Source organism: Centruroides sculpturatus, unplaced genomic scaffold (assembly GCF_000671375.1).
Source record: "Centruroides sculpturatus isolate CEXI.00-Female unplaced genomic scaffold, Cexi_2.0 scaffold735, whole genome shotgun sequence".
NCBI lineage: Eukaryota > Metazoa > Arthropoda > Arachnida > Scorpiones > Buthidae > Centruroides > Centruroides sculpturatus.
The window spans coordinates 399,042-421,064 of NW_019385007.1; the positions used below are offsets into that span (position 1 = coordinate 399,042).

The 22,023-nt window shown below is 26.7% G+C and overlaps 1 protein-coding gene across 1 annotated transcript in view; it reads left to right on the forward strand.

Moving 5' to 3' along the window:
* The window catches only part of LOC111633314, a 42,721-nt gene extending 35,338 nt beyond the window's left edge, over window positions 1-7,383 (forward strand). The window contains exons 5-7 of the mRNA XM_023377858.1: window positions 1,313-1,573; window positions 6,964-7,142; window positions 7,219-7,383. Coding sequence (XP_023233626.1) covers window positions 1,313-1,573; window positions 6,964-7,142; window positions 7,219-7,383 — 605 coding nt within the window. The remainder of the gene's footprint in view (window positions 1-1,312; window positions 1,574-6,963; window positions 7,143-7,218) is intronic.
* Window positions 7,384-22,023: the final 14,640 nt, after the last annotated feature.

Consider the following 22,023-nt stretch of genomic DNA (forward strand, 5'->3'; position numbering starts at 1 on the left):
ACTTAAAAAATTAAATAAATAAATAAAATGTAATTTTAAAAAAATATTAATTTATGCAAAAATAAAAAATAATGATAATAATAAGATTAATTTTAATTATTTCTTTAATTAATTTCTCTAGAAGAAATTAAAATAAGTGAAATTTTTGTCAAGAAAAACTAATTAAAGAATTAAGTTCAATTATTTTGTAATCAACTATAAATTATATTCTGTTTTAATTGTTTATTTTTTTATAATTTTTTTTAATTTGCTAAACGTGAATTAATTTAGAATTTTGAAATAATTCAATTAAGTATGTTGTGGAAACAAAATTCCATTATTGAAATTGAATTATCGACAAAATGTATTTAATTAGAATTGTTTCCAAAATTGAATTACATTATTTATTTAATTAATTTACTATACTTTAACGTTGAAACGAAATTAATTAAACACATCTATAAACAGCAAACTAAAAATAGTTAATGAACAAAAATATTCAAAAATAAATTTAGTAAAAATAGAATAAAATAAAATTAATTTTCATAATCCGATTTTTAATATTAATAAATTTACAAATAATAAACTTTAATAAGTTCTTATATTATTGAACTATTAAGTAGGATTATTTTAATAATTTTTACTTAGCACTTGATATATTGTATCTTATGAATAATAATTATAATATAAAAAAATAATAATAATTTTCTTAAATTACTTACTTGATATTCCAATAATAAAATACTCATTTATAACTTTGAGAAATTAAAATAATAAAAAAAAGGAAGTTATAAGTAATATTAGTAATTGGTTGCATTTATCAGCTTCCGATGAATCGTGTTTAACATGTATAAGAAGATTGAAGATATATTAAGAAGGTTTGCATCGATTTGGTAATTTGTACGAAATTTTGCATGCAGAAAGTCGACAGAAGATAAGTTAGCCGCAGAGGAAATCATTTCCGACTCGAAAATATTCCCCTTTAAAATACACAATTTAAAATTATTAAGAGTTTTCTTTACATTATTTACATATGCTAATTAATGCTAATTTATGCCAAAATGTGATTATTATAAATTGATTTAAATAATTAAATAATTCATGAATTTATCAATTTTATAAATAGTAAAATTTTTCTTATTGTGTTTATAAATATTAATTAATTTTTATTTATTTAAAAATCTTCTTGAACATGTTGAGAACAAAAACTAATTTTTACGGTTAATTAATAATTGCGGAAAATTTTAATTAAATATTAATTTTAATATGTTAAATTCTATAAATAAATAAACACAATTTTAAAATTATTTTTGTTTTTTTTTTTAATGTATAGAACCACCAAAATGTTTATTTTATCAACAGAAAGGTCGTACTTTGATTCATCATCATATTCATTTGGAGAAGACTGCATCAACTAGAGAACTATGTCAGGATTCGTGTTTAAATCATACAGATTTTAGATGCAGAGCTTTTGAATTTGATGAAGAAAGATCTTTATGCTTACTCAGTCCCGAAGATACTTATTCATTGCCCGAACCATCTACTTCATCTTCTACTGAAAGGAGCTTTTATGAGAAAGGTCCATGCATAGATGGTAAATCTCTAGAATTTTTAAGATTTATAGATGGAAAACTGTTAGATTTCTTTAAATTTTAAAATATCTAACTCGTAAATAATAAGAATAACTGAATAGAAACTATCTATTCCGTATTATCGATTTACTTCTCTACGATATTATATCCTTCCTTACTCACATACCTACTTGTAGACTTCTTAATTTTTTTTTTATTTTTTATTTTATTATAGAGAATCTAAATATTAAATATATTCTAAAATAATTTATAGTATTCGACTCTATCTAACTACATTCAAATAATTTATGCAATCACATAATGTTTAAATTATAGAAAAATTAAAATTAATTATGAGTAAATTACGCGATTAATCAATTGCGTGATTATATTTAATTTAATAAATATTTTAGTTCTATGCTCTAATTTATGCAAATATTAATCATGTTTTTCTTCTTCTTTTTTTAAAAATATTATTTATTTAAATAATTACCGCATTGTTATAGTATTTTTCTATCTTCAGAAAATACCATTTAAAAATTGGAAGAATTTTTATTTTTTATTTTACTTCCTTCGGTAATCACACAAACAATTTATCCGAAGGTACTGTACATTAACTTTCATTCTTTATAACTTTCACTTCAAATTTAGTTCAAGTTTGTAAGATAATCAAGTTGTCAGCTTTAATTATAGGACGAGCAATAACATCACAATTTAATTCTTGCTTTCTTTTCATCTTATTTTTCTGTAAACTATTATCTTTTATGGACTGAAAATTATTTTTTTTAAATTTGTAATTCATAGTTTAAATTAAATAATAATTGTGAATAATTATTTTGTTTAGTATTTTTTTTTATTAAATACAAGGAAGGATTTAAGAAAACCACGCCTTAATAGCGAATAATTTTATATAATAAAGCATAATTTCTGTAGATAATAATCTAAGTATTGTTTTAATCAAATTTAAAATAATACTTTTAAAATCTCTTTTAATTTATAAACAAAATTACAGAATATATTTTATAATTTTATAAGTTTACTGAGACCTCGCCTTTATTAAACGTATAAATAATTGTATATAAAGGTATAATTTATATAGAATTGTAATTTATTTATTAAATTTTAAGTTATAATTCTTATAAATAATAAATAGATGTATATAATTAAATTATTTTTAATGTATTCTTTAACAGGTTTAATAAAGTAAATTATTTGCTGAATATTAATAATAATATAGGGGAGATCGGGGCAACTTCGGCATGCGGGGCAAGTTTGTCAAGCGCTTTTTTTAAAAAACAAATTAAAAGGAGACTTTGGTTATAGGTTATGCAGTTGAGTTTTATTGGTGGCTTGTTGAGTGTAGTGTTTTTATTGTTCTCCAACAAGCGTAGTTGAATTATCAAGCAAATTTTCATTTTCGTTGAATTCCATATAATATTTTTTTTCCATTTATATTGAATTGGCAGGTTTTGTTATAATTCCATGATAACGAAAGTTACTTTTCCTGTTAGAAGGATGTAACTTCAACTTATTCACGTGGCCAGATCGTGGCTTGGCATTCTGTTCTCAGGGTTGTACTTAATGTTTCGAAATCATGACTAGCGGGGTAAGATCGGCAACATAAAGCCACATTAGAAGCAAAGGATAAAAATCAAACAGATGATAAATGAAAACATGTTTGCATTTGTTATTCATGTATATATGTCTTTGAACTTGCATTTCGTTGTAATAATATTAAATGGGTGTTGGATTTGTATTTCTTTGTTTTAATAGTGAATTCCAACTTATACATTGTTAATAACATAATTTTATATACGTGCCTATCTTGCCCCATTACTGTTGCCCCTATACCAGGGGCAACTTTAATAAAAATAATTAAAATAATTACAACTTTACAAAAAGAGAGAAGTTGCCGATCTTGCCCCTATACCCGGGGCAACTTCGTCAATTTCTCTCTTCTTGTAAAGTTGTAATTATTTTAATTATTTTTATTTCCAAACTGATTTTAACCAGTTCTATAGTAAGGTAACATTCCAATAGACAATATGCAAAGTTTTTTTTTCAGTTTACAGCAGTATATATTACACAAAATTTAAGTAAAGCTTAACATGCCGATCTTGCCCCGATCTCCCCTAATTAAAGCATGTTTAATTTAAAACGTTGATTTATTCTTAATTTCGAAATGTATGAAATACCCAATTTTGAAATAAATTAAAGTATATTCAACTACTTTTTTAATCTATAAAATCAAAGATTACAGCGTATTTTTAAGTCTTTGGGGAATTGGTAACACAATGTAGTTCTTCCTATCACGTTTGTTGTCCATCCTTCCATTTGATGAAGATATAAGTTGCCAATCTTTCCTTTTTTGTGCCAGTTAAACAAAAGTAAAAAATAAAGAAAAAAACAGGACAGATTGAACCAGTGGTTTTATCTCAAGAAGAACCTTTATAATTGCTATTTCTTTATTTTTCCAACAAAGATATTGAAAAAACTCCTGTATACTCTATAAATAACTGTAGATATTTATAAGAATCGAGCGAAACAGATAAGAACTCCTTCAAAAAGTAGAGACAAAAAAAAAAACTCTTAAAATAAATAAATATAAACAAAACAAAAATAATTAATAATCTTTGAAAATAAAATAAAATTTAAAAAACAAGCTGCTATCTATTAATTTATTTCATTTTTAAAAAATTTAAATAAAAATTTATCGATTTTTTAACATCGTAATTTTTCGGTTGGTTAGAGAAAATTGTAATTTGTGATCGTCGGAATGAAACGAAATATCTGTAATAAATAAATAAATGTAGATATATATTCACATTAACTATTCTTTAATGAAAGGTTGAATATAAAGCAGTATTAATTCTTATTTATATATAAAAAAACTAATAATAAGTTTTACAGACTCTTCCATTAAGAATAAAAGCTTACATTATAAAATTTTTATAATTATAATCAATTTCTATGTATTCACTATTAGAAGGGTGGGCTTAACCCTATAAAAACAATTATAATATTCGTATATTAAGGCACGGCTTATTAAAAATTTTAATGTATTTATATTCCCATCAAGACGAAATGATTGATTTTAATGCTTTTATTTTATATATAATAACAAGCAATTTTATATATATAGATAAATAAAATTGAAAATTAGATAGAAAACAATTTTACGATATTATAAAAGTTTTAGTCGCAAGAAATGACTTGAACATAAAAAATAAAGTAGTGAATACGATACGAAAAAGAACAAAAGTTCTCTAGGGCAAACTTAGTTTTCGACCTTCATTGTTCAAAATAAAACCCTAAAGGGACAAGAAACAAACTCTTGCTATTTAGAGGTCGGAGTTCAAATTGTGACAGTCAGAAAACGTAACAAACAACACGCGATAAAGGACAAGAAACATAATAAAATGTGTGGCTACAAGGATCAGGAAGTCCAAGCTTAGCCGTTAAGCTTAACGGGAAGCAAGGTCACAGACCCCTTCTTCAGACTTCAAAAACTTTTTCAAAAGAAAATCGCATTCGTTTATCATAAAGAAAAATTCATTTTGAACAGGTCAATCACATCTACACAAAACTTTCTTTAAATCCCTTCAAGTTGTAGGTCATGTTTTTCAATCCAGATTTTCAATCTTATTGATTTTCAATACCTTGTTACCAGGTGTTTATTTCCATTTTTATACGTTGTGGAAAATAACAATAGGATTTTTTTTAATGTTGTGAAAGTGTCAACATTTTTCTACAATATTAAACGTGTAAATCGGCTTTAAATCCAACTTTAAAATATCTTTAAAAAATTAAATGTATTATATTTATTTATTTTTTTTTATTTTTTTGAAATTCTGAAATTTTTTGGAAAAGGAAAAAAAGTAATTGTTTCTATCATTAACGAAATCCTTTACATCGATATTTTAACATTGTTATTGTTGTATCATCGAAAAATCATTTTTATTATCCTAAAACAAAATGAAATTTTTGTTTTTTAGGAAATAATTTCATTTCTAGTTGAATGCTTTCTAGAGATTGGAAATCGAAGAATTTCTTGGTCGACAAACCATAAAATATGATTGTTGTACACGAAAGGAATTCCTTAAAATGATAATGTTTGTTACTCCTTTCTTCTAGGGGTTGGCTTTTCTGTTAGATTTACGCAATCTTTTCAAGGTTCGTATATTGCATTCTCAAGTAACCAACGGTCTAATTTATAGCTCAATAGTATCAGAACTACTCAACAAAATTACAGCATTCTTTAAGAAAAATGATAACATCCAAAAAAGGGAAAAAAATATATATAATGATCATAGAAAAGTTAAACGATTTTCTCTCGATTGAATCGAGAGGAATTCTTTCTACAGGATAATTGTAAATGAGTAAATTTTATGCAAATTGAATAATAATTTATAATTCTTCAATTACAATCGTAAATTAAAATCTCGAAAATATAAAAAAAAAATGTAGTAATAACAATAAGCTGTAATGCGTAATTATCAGTAGCTGGAGTTTTAATAACAGACTTCATTCGTTACACCTGTACCGCTCTGTGTTAAATCTGCAATTATACAGTAGCAGTTTATTGAAAAAAAATTACTGATGTGAGAAAATTAAACCTGCATTGCATGTTAGTTTCTTTTCGATTCTTTCATTTTCTTTAATTACTATACTTCTATTTGAAATTTTTATTTTAATTAACAAAAATTTCTCTATATTGAGTTTCTAATTTTAAATATTTTTATTGTATAGTAATATAATGTAATTTTTTATTAATACTTTTGGACCTAATAAGTCTAATTTCTTTATTCTGTATGCGTTAACACACACATACAGAAATTAAATTAATTTTATTTATACAAATGCATACGCTTTTAAGATAATGCAGAATTCGTGATTTAAAAGTACGAAGACAGAATCTTAAAAAAATATATTTAATGTATTAAGTGGAATTTGTCATCTTCACTCCTCATACGAAACTCGTAAAATATTAAAATTTTAATTTTTTTAAACTAAATAACTCGCTTCAATTTTTAAAATTGTAAAAGTTTTATTTTTAAAAAAATATATAATTTTACAGTTTTTAAACTCCAGAAATCGAAATTTTTACACGCATTTATTGTTTTTTATTGTTTATACAAACAATAAAAACAATAAATGCGTGTTTTAAAACATAAATCATGTCATACGCTGCACCTTAAGGAATTAAATAATTTTACTAATTTATTATATTTCTTCTGTAAATTTGATAATTTTTTTTTAAGCTGAAAAAAATTCATAATATTTTATCACGTTTCTCAAAACTCGTTTTAAATAAATAATTCCATATCCCATTATCTTCAGGATAAAATTTTTATAAAAATATTCTTCAATTTTTTAACTATAATTTTAGTGATTATACTTTATTATTTTTCAGTTGAAATGCATTGTGAAGCAACAGCAATGACCACGGTTGTCAGAATAACAACACCTTTTCGTGGTAGAGTATATGCCTTAGGGCATCCTTACGAATGTTATGCCGTTAGCGTCATAGGAAACGGAGAAGTAGCCTTAACTATGCCCTTACATGGGAGAAGATGTGGTACAAAGAATCTGGTGAGTCGCAAGTAATGAAAATTATCTTTAAAATTACCTTTATATTAAATATTCAACCGTGCATCTGTTATACCAGGGAAACGGTACGTTCATCAACAGTGTGGTAGTTCAACACCATCCTTTTGTGCTTCGATCCAACGACAGGAAAATTGATGTCGCTTGCGATTATGAAGAGGTTCAACTGAAACTTAGAGGGGGAATTAGAGGTCGGAGTTCAAATTGTGACAGTCAGAAAACGTAACAAACAACACGCGATAAAGGACAAGAAACATAATAAAATATGTGGCTACAAGGATCAGGAAGTCCAAGCTTAGCCGTTAAGCTTAACGGGAAGCAAGGTCACAGACCCCTTCTTCAGACNCATCCTTTTGTGCTTCGATCCAACGACAGGAAAATTGATGTCGCTTGCGATTATGAAGAGGTTCAACTGAAACTTAGAGGGGGAAAGCAAATAAATGATGGGTAAGTATACAAATATTGAAAGGCTTTTGTTGACGAGATAAGAGAAGATATGTAAACATATAGCTTAGATGAAAATGTGATGATAAGTATAAATACACAACATAACTATAACATACGTTAAAAGATGTCGAAGCGCAGACTTACATGTCACAGAATGGCCGCATATTGTTTCTCAACCGATAAGAGATACCAAAATACGATATTATAACGTTAAATTTCCCTTTCTTTTATAAACTATCTTACAAATTACAGATATAAAAAAATAAAACAATATATAAGAAACAACATGGATTATTACATCAGTATCAATTGTGATGAGCTCTAGAGATCAAGTTAATTTCATTACGAGATCCTAAAGTTCAACATCAGTTTAAAATTCGATAAAAGATTTAATAGAAAATTGCTTTTTTGTTCTAAATGGAGTTTTATAGTAACATATAAGTTAACTATCAAGATTTGGTCAGCCAATTTATACTTGTTTACTCTCCAAATACTTGTTAAAAGTAGCTTAATAGTGAAGTTTTATATTAAATTTTTTGATTTAAAAAAAATCAAATTTCACCAGATTTAAAAATCTATAAAGCATATATTTACTAATAGAATATACGGATGCTAAGCTTAGAACATATTTTCTAGTAAGATTTACAAGCTCTTATTAGAAAACATACATCTTGAAACCTTATTTTCCTCTATTGAAACTGTAATATAACATGTCTAGTCTCTGCTAAAATAAGTGCATTTCTGAATTTCTTGATGAATACACGAACAATCCATTTTCTTATTAAGCTAAACTTCATCTTCAATAAATATTCCTGTACTAGAAATTAATAAAATAACTTGATAAAAATTACTTAATTTATATAAAAATTTGATAAGCGAAAAGTTTCAATTTTAATTAAATTATTTTCGAAAATTTTATCAACATTTATTTGCAAATTAATTAATTTCATTAAAGAAATTTACATTCGTTTATCGCGCGAAATTATCATCATGGCGACGCGCGTTAGTCATAAAATTTTTCTAAATTTTTCACAATAAAAATTTCTATTATTATTATTTTTTTTTTTTAAATAAAAAGCGCCATAATCGAAACTAAAATTTATAAATGTAAGCCCTTTACACTTTAAATTAAATAAAGAAAGAAAAGAAATGCCCAATAAGAAACAACTGAGTTTAAAGTTTATACAAAAATTCGTCGGTGATATCAGCAAATCCCACAACGCGCGTGAGCCAAATGACTCCATTTGAACTTGTCCCAGGATCGATCATCTTGGCAAGTTTGGAAAACTAACAAGTCCATCGGAAAGACAGGATGAAGGGAGGGGAAAAAATAACAAAATAAAAAAAAGGGACAAAAATCAATTTTAACTCTGTTCTCGACCGATGGAACTCAATCCGAAATACCCTCTGGTGACAGAAAGAAGAACTATTTATATCTTTCTGATAGCCTCCGGAAATAGGGGATCTGCCAAGAATTATTATTTTATTTTTATTTTTTTTATGTATTTTTTTTTTCGTGTTTTGATGTTGATAACGTCCAAAATTATTGTAACTTTTTTTTTATTACTTTAATCTTTTCAGATAGTCTAATTAATCAGATAATGCATTATCTACGAACGAAATCTCTCTTTATGTATCATATAAATTTTCGCGATGTTTTTGCCAGAAAAAAAGAAGGAAAAAAATATTAAATTTTAATATAATTTAGAAAATTAAAAATAAAGAAAATAATAATAAAATAATTATATTTATTGAATAAACAAAATTAAGGGCGTGATATATTACGCGATTGGTCATAATTAGATTTAAGGGCGGAGACTTTTGTTGTTATTGAAACTTTTTGGGCGGAGCCGATGTTTACGAATTAGCGTTTTGGGCGGAATTAAAAGAAACGGTGGCTGAATTTGGGCTGAGTCGAGAAAAGCGGTTTTTACAATTTGGGCGTGGTTTAAGTTGATTGTTGCTTAAAGAGGAGGAGCTTCGGAAAGTTTTTTTTTATTGTTATAGATTTCATTTAAAAAATATATTGTTTAATAACAACAATAACAATAATTCGAATAATACATTTGTTAGACGGATCTTATGTATTTTATCAATTTGTTTAGCGTTATCCGGAAGGAATTTTAATATATATAATATAAAAAGAAATTGACTTAATAAATTTAATAAGATGCAAACCTGTATGTGAATTTAAGGAATAAATTTTTTTGAAGACAATTTCATTCAAAATGAGAAAGAATACGTTACAATAAGAGAAAGGAAGAGAAAGAGAGATGATACACGAAAATTTCCATTTGAATTGTTTGCACCCCAAATTTACTGCACAGAAATAAAAAAAAAAAAAAAGAGGAAAGAAATTGAAATATCTGATGAATAAAAAGGGAAAAATATTCTTGTATTGTGGCTTGAAATACAAGATAAGATATTGTCCCGGGATTTGTAATACGATCTGAAATTTTTTCCATGATTTTCCGCTTTCCCCTTCTTCTCCGTTTTTTTTATATATTTTTTTTTATAACAATTCCTTCAACTTTATCGGAAATCGAAAAAATGGATAAAAAAACCTAAAAGTCAAGAAGGATAATAAATCAATAAAATGTTTTGTGTTTAGATTTGTAATAGTATACCCTTCATTCCTAAATTCCTAAAAGTAGAGTCTCTCCTATTTCCTTTTCGTTCTGTCTCCTCATATTATGGTCTTTTCATAAACAGGACCCATTATAATTGTTAAATGTAATGTAATTTTATACTTTTATAAGATATTATTTTGGGTGAATCTGCAGGGAATATTATGCTATTAAATGTATATATCTGGTAATCTGTAGGAAAAAAATGGCTGCTGAATTGAGATTTATTTCTCGTTAAACTTCAATTACATTGAGCTTTGGCAATGACAGTTTAAAACCCATAAAACTTTTTTCGTGGTATCGAAATGTCTAAATTTAGACTGAAACCACAACTCAAAAGTATAGACTTTGTGGAATCTCAAACATCCTCTTGTATACTCTCTCTCTCTCTCTCTCTCTTTTTAGTAAAGATAGTGAAAGATCGTAAAAAAATATAAGTTTATTTTATTTTTTATTGATAAACCGTAGATATATAAAATCATTTTAAGCAATGTTAGAAGCGAAAATTTTAATGTTTTAATAAATATGAATCATTTTTATTCGAAACCTCGCGTTAAAAAAAAACCATTAAAATTCAAATAAGCAAGATGTACTGTACTTACTTCAAATTCTTCGACTAATCATCGTTAATTAAATCATAATCCCCGACCAATCAGCTTTAAAATATTTTATGATTGATATCTTATAACCTTTACAGAGGACTTCTTATATTATTAGAGCTTAATTTTATTTTGTACGCATATTAATGCTTTTATTCTAATATATTATGAAAATCTTAAAATAAATATAATTATTAGGCTGAATTTTCAAATTGCAGACATATAGATTCCCACTGTGACTGTCTGTCCGCCTGTCCTTCCTTAATCTCAAGAATGGAGTTAGATAGATGAAAATCGAGATTAGATAGAGTAAGCATAAAACCCGGGGCCCCGATTAACTGTACACGAACTTCCAGTCTAGACCGGAAGTTACGTGCGTTTTTAAATTAAAATATCATTAAAAATTGTAGCTTGGCATTGCGACGATGTTACAATAAGTAATTGCTCGTTTATTTTAACTGTAAAATGAATTTTGAATTTATAACAAGTCTTTAAACAATTATAATTACTTAAACCTGTAAGTCGGCTCGCTTGGTTTACTGGTATATTGTATAAGGACGTTGACACGTGTTAAAAATTAATTAATTGTGCAAATTTAATTATATTAATATTGTTTTAATTAACGTATTGTTCGATATATCATTACTATAAATGTGTTATTTCAATCAGTTTGTTTATAGAGTAGAAATGTATCTCTGATCGACCCGTTAGTTCATTATGAAATTCGCCGTTATCGTTTCTGTCTGGTGATTCATATTGCAACTGAAACATGCTAAATAATTATTATCGTTGTGTAACACAATTCGACTTGAATTACTCAATACTAAGTTAATTTGTATTGATGTATCGCACAAATATAACTCGATACATTTAAACGCGATAATATTGACGGTTCATTAAGAAATTAGTCATTTTGAATGAAAATTTTTAAAATTGCTTATAAAACAAAGCTCTTTTTATATTTTAAGGGCTTAAAATTATCTTAAAAAAAGATCATTTGACAAATAAGATTTACGATTGTTTATAGATAGCCTGATGGGTATGAGAAAAGGCTCTTTGAATGTAGGCTGCGTAAGACTTTTAGCTATTCTTATAGCCAATTATCAACAATATCTTGAGTTAATTAAAAAAAAAATTGATGTATTTATCTCACGTATAATGTGGAGGATTTATACTGTATATTTATCGTCTATTTCGTGTAAGTTTTTTATAATTTATCTAATGATAAATAATATAGTTTCAGAGTAATAATTATGTCTTCAAAATATTTAAGGATCAATTTTTATTTAGTTTTTTAATCACGTTAGATTTAAACAGCATTGGAAAATGAAGTAACTTAGCAATAGATTATCAAAATATCAAGATGCAGTCAGGGAAAAAAGTAAAAAAAAAAAAAAATTGCGATTTTCAATAAAAACTCGATAACAATTTGAATTCTTTTCTTTGAAACCTTTATTTAGTCACTCGGAAAAATAAAAAAGGAGGAATTTTTCAATAGTTCATCTAGTATTAAGAAAGATACATCAAAGAGAAGAAAGATCAAGATCTGAACTCGCTTTTAGAAATAACGGAACGTAAACCTATCCTTTTTACCTTTTTCTCCAATCTGTTATAGGTTGCGTATATATCCTTCTATCCTTCTTCTTCCTCTTCTTCTTTTTATCTATTTGCTTAGTCTTGTTCGATCCTTTTCAGTAAAATAAAAACAGAAGAATTGACTAACTTTCAAGAAAAATTCTTTTTGCGAAATTCTTAAGGCTTCTGTTTCAATTGATTTTATTCTTATCTCAGAAAATATTTAGCAGGTTAAAGTACAGATGCATTCCTTACATAATTATTTGTAATTAAATAAATGCCTTAGTTCGCTATTAAATGTCCGTTGTGCTTTAATCGAACTTATCTTAACATTTTCCCCTGATACATTTCGTCTTTTAGTGAATCTTAACTTTTGACAAGTCAAGATAGTCTGTAACTTGCGTGTAACTTCTAGATTACGCCTTTAGATCTACGGTTAAGTCTAAAATTGTTATATAAATCTTGAATTTGTGGATTTAAGATTGCATCTTTAATTTATAACAAGATCTATAACCGAAAATCAAATTTTCATCTATAATTTTTAAGAATTTACACATGAACAAGTGACTTAACTTGTGATAGATTTGAATTTAATGTTTCATATGTTTAATATAAAGTTAGATTTTAATATTTATAATATAAAAAATGTGATGTATAATTTATTCCAAAAAATAAATAATTTTTACCCTTATTTTATTATTATTTTTCTTTTGATTAAATTTATTTTCTTATATAGACGTAATGCTGTGTAATAAATCGAGTTTTTCAGGATAGGAAAAAAATAAAAGATAAAATATTACTTTGGTAGAAAAGGTAGAAGTTTTGAATAACATAAATCTTTGATCTCGTGTTGGCACAAACCATTAGTTTTAGTTTGGTTTAAAAATAACATTTTTAAAGTTTGACTCCAAGTTAACAATGTAAAAGAATTTAAATTTATAATCATAATTAAAAATGTTATTAATTAGAATAATAATAGTAAAAAAAACTTTTAAAATTTATGAAACTATCAACCATTTTCCCCCCTTCTTTGTTATAATTGTGTAATTTTCAGTCTGCAGAAAAATGAATTCGTGAATTGCCTTGCCATATAATTTTAGAAAAAAATTCAGAATTGCATCTTATGATTATGATTTTTTCTAGTCCATATTTAAATGGCGAATAGCATTTTTACTTCGAAGAAATGACTATAATTCAAAACAGAAACCTTTCTTATAAAAAGGTATCGATCTTTCTGAATACAGTATGCGGAATATCTATATTTATAACACGTTTTTTTGCATCTAAATTTTTCGGGATGCAAAAGTTGTTAAAATTTATTATAAGGAAACAAAATCGTAACTTGATCTTTGAATACTAAAGGATATTCTACTAACTCTACAATTTTATTTATTTTCGTAATTTTTTTTCCTAGTAAAAATACTTTAAAAAGAATTTAAAGTCTGAATCTAATCATGTTTTTGTCTAGGGAAAACAGCAGATGAGACTAATATTACAGCTAACTTTTCTTCCTTCTTTATTTCTATAATTTACCATTAATTCATCTATACGAGTTATCTGAATCACAATATTCCCTTTGGGCACGAGTATGAATTATTCTTCTGCTCTATCGTAACTTCTTTAATACTTAAGCAATTAATGCAAGCTATCGTAAATGTTCTTCTAAGGCTTATTTTTGATCTCTGGAGCTTGCTTTGTATCGGCAAAATTATTTATTCATACCAAATAAATCAAACAGAAAGAAATAATCCTACAAGTGACATTTAATTGCAAAATTAGCAAAGTTACTTATGTGTGTACTAATACTTTAATATCTTTTCAATATCCTATAATCTTGTTGATGATAAAGAATAACAAATATATTTAAATTTCTTTAAGTAAAGCTATATAGTATGCAACTAATACGAAAAATAATTTTAAGATAGGATATCAAATAAGCCAATTTAATGAGGTAAAATGAAAATTTTAAATATAAAAAAGTAATTTTATAAAATTATTTTAAAACTATCTTTCATCAGATATTTTTCTTTATTTTTTTGCTTTCAGTAATATAATAATGATTTATATTATTTTCTTAGGAACTTTAATTTAAAATATTTTGTTTTATAGAAATTAATAGTATCACATGTAATATTTTTTATGCAATTTTGTAACACAAGTAAGTTTGCCATAGTTTCAAATAAGAACTAAATTAAGACTTGCGAAACTAAGCTATAACGTATAAGATTTCCTTCCCTCGACCGATAGTATTAATTAAATTTAAAAGTATATCCCTAAGTTCTAGTTGTTTGTAAACTGTAGGAAATCAAAAGTATTTCGACTTTAAAAAATAAATATTTTTTTCTATATTTATATTCTTCTGTCCTATGGGCACTAAGAGGGTCTTTTTCTACATGCATCGCGAGTACAGCCAGGCTACAATGGAGACTTCGTAGTGGTGGGGGACGTGCAGATAAATTCAGGACCAACTGCCCAGAAAAATTTCCTAGAAGTCACTCGCCCGCTTGATGACCGGGCGAGCGGATCGAGACCTAAAAGGTTTATTGTCCACCTCAAGAGATAACTTTCTGAAGTCTGATCTTTTTAAAAAAGATAGCAGACCTCTATAGGAAAGCTAGAAGATGTCAACAGGACTCAAAAAAGGAATAACCTAGATAAGCAAGTCTGCCTGAGAAAAGGTCTGCACACACATAAATAAGATGAAAAGGAGTCTCCTAGCAGAGCTGCATAAGCGGCTAAAGGTTGAGAAGAAAAGTTTCAGTTAGCAATTTAATGTTCCCGAAAGTAACCAAAATTAATCAAAGTGCGGACTAAGAAGCAAACACAATTTACGTAAAAAACTACAATATTCTTAGTTCTCACAGTGAGCAAGCTAAGAAAAATGCCAAAGCAAAAGTTTTAAATAATTAGAGATAGTCTTCTCTTCAAGAGCTCTAGAAAAAGTATTAAAAAATAGTAAGAAATATTAATAATAACAGCTTATATCGGGGAATCCTATAAAGGGTACAGAGTCCTCTGCTTGCCCGGTAGAACAGCATCTACATTGCCAGTGGTTCCCTTATATCTTGGAACAAGAGAAAAACTTTATTGAAGGCAGCCACTTTATTGAGATGCATACAACATTCCCATATAAATATAGATAAGAACTGACGAAAGTCAAGTGCGTACAAAGCAACTTGATTATCAGAAACAATTCAAAATGCCTTATTTTGAGGAAATATATATAAAATTGTGCAGGTCTGTCCAACCTGCTGCCCAGCGTTGTAATGAATGCGGCCCAATATAAAATCGTAAATCTCCTTAAAACATTGAGATGTTTATGTACTTTTTTTAATTTTTTGAAATTCGCGAAGCGTTGTAATACGTTTTATAAAAAATTGTCACAAGATGCCATTAATATACACTTATAATCTTTAAAAATATACATTGGGCTCGTTTCTTATTAAAGCCATTTAAAACTTCTTTCTTAAAAAACAGTTAAATTATTTCCGCTTTAAGTTAGACTCTGTAGCGCTAGCGCAGCGAGGTTCACAATTGCTGACGACAGAAGTTAATATGCCTGTCAACAAAGACAAATAACCAAAAGAGCACAGCTTGAGAATAAACTAACCATTGTACTTAAATCAATAAAGTCCTCGCATCAACCTGAATGAAGAGGAGAAAAAGAAATTCTTAATAGAACTTCAAGAGAATTATCCAGGATCATGTACAGGTCCCTCACCGGGGCTTGTCTATATGATCTTTGATAATTCTCTTGAAGTAAAGCATACTAAATCAAGATATCATAGGCAATTTTGGGTCAAACTAACAAAGTAAAAATCTACAGTAGAGGTTGAAGACCACATAATTTGGTAACAATATTTGTATACAATCAGAACATATTCTGCTTTGTCTGGCATTATTTTCAGACATTAATCATAGAAGAAAAAATCAAGTATTACTCCAAGACATAGCGTTTACCCTTTACTACATAGAAAGGACTTACTTGTTAAATAAACTGTAAAAAATTTCCTGCGATTAAAAGAAACAATAACAGTTTTGCAGGAACTAATATTCATGTTGCTAAGCCTGTACCAACCAGTTCTATACACAAGGCCCTTTAAAGAACGTCTCACAGACGACTGAAAAATTTTCCAACACAAAGCAGAACAATGTTGTCTGCATATCCTAAGCGTAATTTCAAACCTATTAAGCCCGATTTACACGAAACGTAAGCCGAAAAATGGAATATTTAATAGAATTAAAGCAAACCGATCATTTATATTATTTTCTTTAAAAATTTTCATTACCTTTAAAATAATTTATAAATTGCTCGAATATCCTTAAGCATTACTCTCTTAATTCTTTTTAAATTAATGGTAATTTGGATTGTTACAATATTGGATTTTCATACAAACGATATTTGTACAGTACGTCCATTGTTAGATGGTAACTAAGGGGGTTTAGTCAAGAGCGACAGTTTCGCGTGACAGATGTCGGTTGCTTACGCTTCTTGCAAATTGGACTTTATGAATCTCCAAGAAGCCATTCACAACAAGACTGAAAGTGGTTTTTTGAAAAGCATTCTCAATATAAAAAAAATGACTAACAAAGTTTCCTTGGCATCCTACTGAGCAGAGGACTTACCACTGGAAAGAAGTCAATTAGAGCAGGATTCGTTAGTTAAAATCTTGAAATAAAATCTTCGTAAGTTTTGAAGTGTTGAAGACATTGGGAATCCTCGAGCAAAAGTTCTTTCATGATAATCTATTTGCTGCTCTTTTAAAGCTAGAAGCAAGGCTAAGAGTACATGCGATGTGATCGATCAGACACACAATTTGCTAACCAGAAATTGCTGTGAGATACGTCTACCAAAGTGTGTTTTTTTTGGATTACAGAGAGGGATTTACATTGAAATACACTCTGTGTTTTTAATCCAGAAGAAGCTAAAGTGAGGCCTGAAAATGATATACGTATATAGGTTTTTGTCTAAATTAAAATTACTTGGTACACTCATCAAAAAGTTCAAACAAAAAATCTCTTATAGGATTTTTCCAATATCTTCAGATACTATTGTATACATTTGCAACACAGCCGATTAGGAAAGGAAGATGATAAATGGAAGAGAACTCCGCTGCAGATTTGACTTCACCAGAGGGGCATTCATAGGAATCATAAGTGAGATGGGCAGAGAAAACTAAAATTGTTTTCATAATATCATTTTCATTGATTACTACTTGCCTAGCAACAAATCTTCTATCCAAAAATTTTAGTTAAAAATACCCGAATCAGTCTACTGATAAAACCACAAATTCTTGGATACATGTCAGACGAGTGATAATAGGTTAAAGCATACCAACTAAATTGGATTAACTTCTGAACTGACATTACTGATTAATATATTTTATTTTTATAAAGTAAATATGAACTTTTATACAAATGCTTTATACAAACATAGTTCGGTTAGGTTCTACAGAGTATACGACTGCCTTAAATTTAATTTAAAGCAAATATTGCTTAAATCAAAACATAACCATTTTTAGGGAACATAAAAGCTTAAAATATATTTACAATATTAGTTATTAAGTGTAAAATAACTCTAAACTTAAAATCCCTTTTGAACAAGGCAACATCGAAAATAATACACATGAATATAATTGAAAAGCCCGTATTAGCGAATTTTCTTAAAGTGAGATTCGCCTGTATAAATAACTATAAATAAAGAACAATATTCAATACTTCAATAGCATTTATATAATGTGTTAAGATACTGTACGACGTAAAATATAAGCGTGAAAGTATAGAAAAATATGATGAAATTTCAGACTAAGTATAACATTTTAAAATAATTTATAAATATTCTATATTTTTTCGCCATTATATGCAAATATAATTGCATATATATTACATTTATAGATTTATTTCATCAAAGTATTTTACATGTACTTAAAATAAAGAGCAGGAACTCTGTATAATAATTTTCATATATAATAGCGAACAATCTATGAAATGATGGATCTTTGCAAGTTTGTTTTGTTAAATTTTTGTTATCTCAGAGCCATTTATATAAAGTGTAATTAATGAAATAAAACGTTGAACGTGTCAGAAAGTCTATAATAAAATTACCAATAATCTTTACTTTCGAATAAGTATGATTTAATGATCCAACTAAACAAAATCGAATAGACAATTCATAAATTTTACCAAGTCATTCTTCTTTATTGATTTTATTTAAATTATTGTATTTTATACCATTGAAATTAATATTTCAAAATTATTTATCATTTAATTAATTAAAGCAAATATATATATATAACCTATATTTTGTTATTAAATTTTATAATTTATGACAAACTTTTTGTTAAAAAATTCAGCTCTAAATATTCTCTTTAAATTAATAAACGATAATTTTTAAATTACGATCTTACTTTATATATTCTTGAATTTATTTAATAAAAATTATATTATTAATTTTATATTATAAAATTATTAATAAATCTTTAATTAATGCTATCAATTGAAATATAAATGATTCGAAATAAGAGAAATAGGATTTTATTACTTTAGAGTAGCGACTTTTAATCTTACTCAATACCATATTCCTTAAATTTTAAACTGTTTTTTCATCCCCATGAAAAATTCGTTAAGCTTTTAAGCATCTAAAAAGTTAAAAAGTTCATGTAAAGAAAAGCTTTAATTCCTAAGAACAGATGCCTCACCCTCTAGAGATGTATGCTTCCCAGGTTACAAACAATCGCTTTAAATATAAATATTGATAGAGAAATATATTAAAGTCTACATTTTTTCATTAATATTTAAATAAATGGACTCGAGATTAGAACCTTATCTTTTGCATAAAAACATATATTTTCATAAATAGTATTTTTGAAAAGCATAACATCTTGTGTTCGTTCCCATAATATCTCATGATATAATTTTTATTATAATTAAAGTTATTTACGGCATCTACCGAAATGACCCAATATCTAAATCCTAACTCTAAATAAGTATACAAGCGTACAACAGAATCGTTTTTTTCTTTACATCCCAATTATCTTTGAAATTTCCCAACTCCCATAAGAGAAACATATTTTGAAATTTTATTATCTTTTCCAAAGCATAAACAAAAATTAACTGTAATCTCAGTAGAGAGACTGATTGGATCTTTATTTTCCAATTTTAGTTCATGCTTTTGGAAAACTTGCTATCTATCTAAAGGCATTAAAACATTATAGATAATGGTAGAATTTACTGCTAAAACTTGAGAGAAATAGCGTAATTGATAAACTGTAGATAAATAACGTGATGCTTGAAATGTTTCTTCAGTTATTATGATGGGATTTTTGATGAAATCAGTTTAAAATTAAATATATATATTTTTCAAGTAGAGGTTGCATATTTTTATTCTCATTGTCTACGATTTCCATATTTTCCAGATGTTTCACTTATCATAACGTAATTTATCATATCTCCTTGTAAATAAATGAGAAGTGATTATTTTGATGTTATCTGAATTCGTGAATATATTCTAAGTTTACTTTTTATCATTATTTTCTAGTTTTAAAATATAGAGAAACAGTATATTAATTACACAATTAATATAGAGGAAAAAAACTAATGTAATTAGCGAAATTATCTATTAAATATTCGCTTAATTTAGAATAATTGATTAATAAATTTATACATAATTCCAATTAAAGAAATAAAAATACATTTTTATTTCTTTAATTGTTTTATTTCTTTAATTTTTATTTCTTTAATCAATTAAAGAAATAAAAATACATTTTTATTTCTTTAATTGAAACTTAATTTTTTTTTTCAAGAGCAAATAAAATTGTACAATTTATGCATACTTTTATATAGAAATACCGATTTATTTTTTTAGTAATGTTGAAGACATTGTGAAAGTAAAGGCAAATTTACTAAATTCGAGAAAGAAATAGAAGAATCTGTAGTTTCTATTGCTTTTTATATTTGTATTATGTTTCCGTAAAGTAAAAGTAACTACATTACTAAAGAATTGTATAAAGGCTATAGAGAAGAAAATGAAAGAGAAAAACGAGAATAATATAGTTTTATGCTTTTGAAAAGGTTAGAAACATCGAATGTATTTGCTTTCTCTTCCAAGCAACTGAAAGTAAAGACATCTGAAACTATTTTTGCAAGAAAAGGAACAAGTAGATTTTCTTGTAACTGGAATCAAGAAGTACCGAGTAGTTTATTATTTATTACGTAGAAAAGTTTGAAACTATTAAATATATTTTTGAAAATTTTAGTTTTATTTTATAAAACAAAATTTTTAAGATAGTTTAATAAATAATTTTCATTAACCATTCCGTTACTTGATGTGATAAGTCTACAGAAGATTACATAGTAAATAACAATTACTATGGTTATTGAAATATTGGATGTAAATGGGGTTTGCTTGCAAAACCTCCGCTGACGAAGTCGCGGGTAACAGCTAGTAATAGAATAAAATTGAACTTACAGTCGAGGAAAATAAATTTTACAATTGTGTAATAAATTAGCTTATAGTATGATATTTAATGTTATTACTTGTCTTTAGCTTCACTCTGTACAGAAGTAAGTAGAGAGATATTTAAAATTAAGTGCTTCTTTTTCTGATTTTATGGAGCACTTGATGATTGTTCCTCTGCATCATTATACACTACTACGATTATTTTATATCTTACAAGTTAGCCGTAATGAGTATCATTAATTCTTATTTCGGTAGAAATTTTGTAAAGATGTTTTATACTTATATTTTATACTATAAAAGATTATATTTTAACGATAATTTGGTTATTAAAGAATGCAAATTTTCAAGATGTTCTTGAATAAAAGTAGGAAAACGAAAATGAAAAATACTTTAACTTACTTTATACATGATATTTAAATTTAATTAAAATGCATGTTCTATAAAACGGTTTCTAAATTGTCTTCCTGTCAAGAAGAGTAGAATTGTTGAGAAAGATAAGTATAATTTCTTACATCATTAAAATAGGAAAAAATAATTTAGAAAGTTAAAAGGAGCTCGCAACTTAAACGATTAAGTTGAGAAAGCTTTCTGTCNTTTTAAAGATTTAACGAGAAATTATTTATTGTGATATCGTCACAATGTCGGGCTGCAATTTTTAATCATAGTTTTAGTTTATTTAATTTAAAATATATTCTCTCCACTTCAAATTAGTAGTGGCTTGCCCCTGTACGTCATATTTTTCCTTTAACAATACAGTCATGCCGGTCATCTATCTAATACATTCCAGGGGAAAACTTTTGAATTGAAATAACATGATTTTCGAATTGTATCGGAATTTTGCATATAGTTAATCGGGACTTCTTGCCCCTGGTTTTCATATATGATCTCACGTTTTATCTGTCTAACTCAGTTCTCGAGATTAAGGAAAGACAGCCGGACAGACGGACGGACGACATTGGGAATTTATAGGTCTACAATTTTTTCAAATTGCTGCCAAATTAATTTGTTTAACTAATTTCGGTAAGATAGAGAGCAGTTTAAAAGAGATGGAAATAGATCCTTACAGAATTTCATGCCGAATTGTACCTTATATATATGCTACAACAGATTTATTATTAGAAGATTCCAGTAATAAAAGCCGTAATGTCATACATGACACC